The sequence below is a fragment of the Aplysia californica genome, unplaced genomic scaffold, assembly GCF_000002075.1.
Source record: "Aplysia californica isolate F4 #8 unplaced genomic scaffold, AplCal3.0 scaffold00691, whole genome shotgun sequence".
Taxonomy (NCBI): domain Eukaryota; kingdom Metazoa; phylum Mollusca; class Gastropoda; order Aplysiida; family Aplysiidae; genus Aplysia; species Aplysia californica.
The window spans coordinates 361591-367367 of NW_004797961.1; the positions used below are offsets into that span (position 1 = coordinate 361591).

A 5777-nucleotide genomic window follows, 5' to 3' on the forward strand; every position below is an offset into this window, starting at 1 on the left:
ACCCCCCCCCCTCCTCCCATATCCTACTCTTGCCCTTTTAAAAACTCCCAATAGGCCATCAACAACATTCCTTCTGCGAAATCTGTCCTGTGCATCCCTTTCTACCTGTTTCCATGATATCCTCGCCTTTTCCATCTCCGCCTGTACCGCTCGCCTCTATGTCATCTTTGGTCTTCTTTTCTTATGTTTTCCTTGTGGATTCTACGTCAAAGTCTGTCTGATAATGCTTGTCAGGGTTTCCTCAGGGTGTGCCCAATCCATTTTCCTCACATATGTACCCCTCTCGTATCCCTCACCCATACACCTCTCTCGTAGCCCTCTAAGGTACATAGCAGCGTGCGTTGCTTCCTCTCAGACGCATAGCCTACCAGTAACGTATCATCATGTCTATTTCTACATCGAAGTGCCTGTGCTGAGTTATGTAACTACCCCCCCCCCAACTAAATGCTGGTGTTTTACAACTTCATCAACACAAAGTAGATACCCCGGGCCGAGAAGGATACAACAATCCAGCAGAAAGACCGAGATACTCTACTACTCACTCCATAGATATTTTCTCCACTTGGGAATCGAACTCGGATCTCCTGCATGCCACAGCGAAGCGCTTAATCGCCACTACACCATAGACGTCGGTTCTGATCTGCATGAAGGGAGCACAAATGTACCAAGTGTATTGAGAGACACAATACTCTACCCAAAAAAGCAAACAATAAAAACCCCTTGTAGGATAGACATTAGCCCGACTAGTTGAAATTTTACAGGGAACAAAACAGCATAAACGGAATGAAGCTTAAACATAGCTTAATTCTTATATTAATGTAGCCTACTTTAAAAAAAGATAAGAACTTGTCTATCTTATCTAAAAGCATTTTTAAAAAGGCAAAGATTGGTGTGGCGCTCATATGACCTTATGCAGTTGCGAGCGCCGTAAAATCCTCTACTAAAAAAAAAAGAAAAGAAAAAAAGATTGGTGTCATTGGAATTGAAGTTTATCAAAAGTTGCCGTCAAATATTGAAAATCGGTCGAGCACTAATAATTTGTACCGTAGACTTGACCTTTAAAAAATTAGCTGGCTTTGTAATAATGATATTATGTATTATGTTTATAAAAATCATTGGTTTTATCTTGAATGCATACCAATACAGAATACCAAAATAAGCATTAGATTATGTCTTCTTCTTCTTCTTCTTCTTCTTCTTCTTCTTCTTCTTCTTCTTCTTCTTCATACATTTATGCAGGTATGGATGGCATTTGCCCGCGTGCGTTATCTGTGCTCTGTTTTCTTCCTTTTTTTTCTTCCTCTATAACTCTTTTGCCAAACACTATACATCCAATCTAATGGTAGAAGTTATAACCTGTAGCGCGTTGAACTCTTGAAAAGTACACCAATTTTTTTGCCCTTAAAGCTGACTAATTAATGTCTAATATGACGTTAATGGAATAGGCTTACATGGTAATATTGTTTTTATAACAGGCGGCTAAGCTTATTTGTAATCTCATAACCAAAGGCGAGAAGATCAAAAAAGTTCAAAAGTTTAATTTTTAATACCTAGGATAATATTATTATAATTTGATCTGAAAACAAACAAGCCAAGGGGATTAGTCGAAGAATTACAAAAGCTTAAAATAATTTAACTTGAAAAAAAAAAAGGACAGTGTTAAACTCTTGAAGAAAAGAGAAACAATATTCATCCTTTCTTTCTTCAGCACCAGGTACCCGTTACTTCGCACATGTTCCATCTGCAACCTAAAAAGCACAGACTACATGCAATTTATCATAAGCTACATAGATCTATCACTTGCTTGGCTTTTTTTTTAAACGTAGGTCTATTTGTACACCCCTATCTACACAACTTGGAGCATTTAGAAGGCGGGCTTCACCTTAGCAGAGACTGCACCCACCATTTTGGAACTTCACGGTGACCGTAAAGATGGTTCCAGTAAGGAACGGGGAAGAGGGTGCCCACGTCTCTTGTGACTCATTGGAGCAGAGGAAGATAGGACTAAAGCTAACATTACTTAGACGCAAACCCATATCATCACTCACCAGCAATCTCAGATCAATGACTTACATCTATAATCCTGGAATCTCTATCTGCTATTACAGTTACTTGTTATACTAAGTATGCACGTTATATACTATTGGACACTATCATACGCATTTTTTTCCTACTAATCAGATGACGTCAATCTCATATTAATGGGCAAGGGTTAAAAATAAAAAGGAGGCGGGCTTCGACCCTGCCTGACATGGCCAACCTGGACTGAGGCTGAGAGGGATCATAAATGGTCGCTTTTAAGCACAAGGGGGCTATCCCGAAAAATGCTGTTTTGAGAAAATTGAAGGTAAAGTTTTTGCCCCTTGTTCAGTTTCTTTAAAAGACAATTAGAGTTTTCTATAACTAAACAAATATACACACCAATGAAATCAAACGTCTCTTATATGTTGGGCAATGTCCACTTATGGTGTGGGTCAAGATTTCTGGAAAGCCCCAAAATCTGTGTTAGCCCACTTGTCCTTAAAAGCAACTAAATATCTCTGCAGAAAGACCTGGATACAGCAACAGAGGCCGGAACTTGTTTCGTTTTAGTTTAAGAAACATTTCAAGTACAGAAACAGAAACACAGTAGTTCTGTACGTAAATGTATTATCATACGACTCTGAGGCTGGACAACAGTTATATTGTTACATGAAACCGTTGCACGCAGAGAGAAAAAAAAAAAGAGAGAGAGAGAGAGAGAGAGAGAGAGAGAGAGAGAGAGAGAGAGAGAGAGAGAGAGAGAGAGAGAGAGAGAGAGAGAGAGAGAGAGAGAGAGAGAGAGAGAGAGAGAGAAAGACTGGCACACATGTCCCTGGATTAACAATCTACGATTCACGCGCAAACGAATAATGGTCTTAATGGTGTATATCATTTAAAAAAATTAATATTGCTTTGGATGAAATTATTTCAAAAGGATTGCTACATCAATAGAAAAATATATGTAATAAATCTGCGGTTTCTCTATAATTATTTTATCGACACGGAAATACATGCAAGAGATGACATGTTGACATGTGATTCATAATATACAATCTACTCATGTCCAAAAATGCAAACAAAACTCCACGCCCATATGCAGGGAACGGAGGAGCAAACGTTAACAATCGGTGCGGGACTGCTGTCTACTTTTCTTCTTACGCATGCTACGTATGTTGTAGTCGTTGTAGAGAAAAGTAAACGTCACTTCCGCCCGCTAACATAAATTATTGTAATGTACAGCGCAAAACACAGCAACAACAGCAGCAGTAATGCTGGCACTAACAACAACAACAACAAGGATGAGACGTCCTGCGAACGGTACAAGAAGTCTTCCTTCATCAGTCATTATAATTTATATCACTCAGATTTGGATGTCTTCTTTACAGACAGAGACACTATAGCCCATAACCATAACCATAATAATAATTTAGCTTTTGTATGTACATGTACATCGATGCAAAACATAGCTATTTTGCATAATATTATTATTGATAATTTTCTGGAGAGGAGCATTGAGAAGCTTAATTAATGATAATATTGCCATACATTAGGAGCTTGGCAGGGAAGTGGGATGTCCAACATTCTTCGCCTCCTTCTCCTCCAACACGGGTGCGATAAAAGGCCACAAGCCTAAGAAAAACCCAAGGCTTAACAACAGAGTGTAGGAAAGATTCTCAGCGCTGTTACTGTTGGCAAGAAGAACGCGCAGACCGGCGACTGCTAGCAGTACTAGCAGTAGGATAACTTCTACCAACATGAGGAAGGGCTTTAGCAGGGCGCGGCGGGAAGCTAGTCATAAGGAGAGGAGCCACTCAGAGATCCTTCTCTCTCGCAGACGTTTGTCCACGCGTGTGTCGATCCCGTGGTCCCTCAGCATTAGCGATAACTGGTCGACTTGCTGCTCACTCTCCGTGCCCGAGTCGGACTCCTGCTCGCTGATGTCCGTCGCTTGCATCAACCACGGGTCGGAAATGTATTTGCTGATTTCTTTCGCCGAGCTACGGCGGTTGGGTTTGATGTCGAGAGTCTTTCGGAAGAACTTGAGTATTCGGGGTGAGAATTTCCGCCATTGTGACGGTATTTTGGTTGTCTTTCGCCTCTGCCACAGGATAAACTCCTTGAAGTATACATCCCCGATGTCGGCGTTTTCCCAGGGGAAGTTTCCGGTGAGCATGCAGAAGAGGAGAACGGAAGTGGCCCACACATCTGCGCCGGTGGTGACGAGAATACTCTCGTTCCTCACCGCCTCGCATACTTCCGGCGGAGTGTAAGGAATGCTGCCATTTGTTTTTCGAACCATCGCACCCTCTCGCCGAGTCATGCCGAAATCCATCAGTTTCACTCTGGAGAAATCTGGACACATGACGAGAATGTTCTCGGGTTTGATGTCTCGGTGGACGAGCTTTTTGCTATGCATGAATTCCACGGCGGAGGAAATCTGCCGGATGACGAGTTTCGTGTTCGCTTCCGACATTCCGATTTGCGGAGGGATGAAATCGAACAAATCGCCCATCGGAACGTACTCCAAAGCAAACACGTAGCTGGCTCTCGTTTCAAAAGCGACGTTGTAGCTGTCCACAATGTTTGCGTGCGGAGACAGATAATAGCTGAAGTTGAACTCTCTTTGGAAATCTCGAAGTTTCGTTGAGGATTTTGGAAGAATTTTTAGGGCTATCTTCGTCCCGGTGTCTTTACAAGTGGCCTGAACGACCTTCCCGTAGGTGCCCCTGCCCAGATCTCGGTCGATCTCGTAGTGCTCTCTGAGGTTGAGCATCTGCAGGTTCTCCGACGTCGAGCATCGCGGCGACCTTGACTTTGACCTCCTGGGCCGCGCCACTTCCTCCTCTGACCCCGAGTAGCGCAGGGAGGAAGTCGGGCGTGAGAGGAGAGTGGCGGGGATGTTCTCTTGCGGTGGTGGTTTGGTGACGTCATTCTGGGAGGGCAGCGCCATGTCCCGAACAACCTCCTCTCCTCCTCCTCCTCCGCTCCTTCCTTCCTCCTCCGTGCCTCTCCCCACTTCCTGCACCGGCTGCCCGCTCCTCCGAGACGAGGTGAAGTTCTCCTTGGCGAAGCCGTAGAGGAACGTGACAAACTGATTCAGACGACAGCCGTCGGCGGAACTCTGAAGGTGAAGATGATGCATTGATCACGTCACATCCTCACCACATTTCTGCATGCCCTGGGTGGTGGACATGAACCGGTAAAGCTTTCCCCGCGAACATGGTGTCGTGTCTTTTCATTCGCTGTAGAAAAAACCCTCTGCTGTGCTAGAATAGTATCTCCCCACTACATAATAATTTATATCCACGTCTCATGAAAGCTCGCGACACAGCAAAGACGACTGGCAACGCCCAAAGAGCAGCTGAGTCGCAGAGACGTTGATCATGTTTGTCCAGTCACAATGTACGTAGGGTAGAAATTCGGCGTCAAGGCAACCCCGTAGACGCTGTCTATTGACTGTTGCTCGTGCTAGGGTCTCAGATCAGCAAACAAAGCGCCACTTTCAGCCACTGGATCTCACGACCTAGGCATAACCTCCCCGCTTGCAGTTCTCTGACCACACATCTGTGAACAGAAACGGAGAAACAATGCGTGAACAATTGGTCATTTAGCCGTTGTTAATCAGTACTGCCAAAAAAATAAAAGGCCAGATACCCAATACAAGCAACAGACAAACAGACAAGTTAAGGGACAGACTTCAGATATATAAATATTTTAAAAAACCAACACCCCCCCCAAAAAAAAAATTTAAAAAA

At 43.6% G+C, this 5777-nt stretch overlaps 1 protein-coding gene across 1 annotated transcript; it reads right to left on the minus strand.

The window, feature by feature from the left end:
- Positions 1–3003: 3003 nt before the first annotated feature.
- LOC101845128 (serine/threonine-protein kinase SBK1) lies at positions 3004–5621 on the minus strand. The gene has a single exon (XM_005108468.3). It carries the CDS (start codon positions 5162–5164, stop codon positions 3815–3817), a length of 1350 nt encoding a protein of 449 aa, XP_005108525.1. The 5' UTR covers positions 5165–5621; the 3' UTR covers positions 3004–3814.
- Between the last annotated feature and the right edge of the window lie 156 nt (positions 5622–5777).

Excerpts from the sequence above, each read along its gene's own strand:
- LOC101845128 (XM_005108468.3), bottom strand. The coding sequence starts at position 5,164 with ATGCATCATCTTCACCTTCAGAGTTCCGCCGACGGCTGTCGTCTGAAT.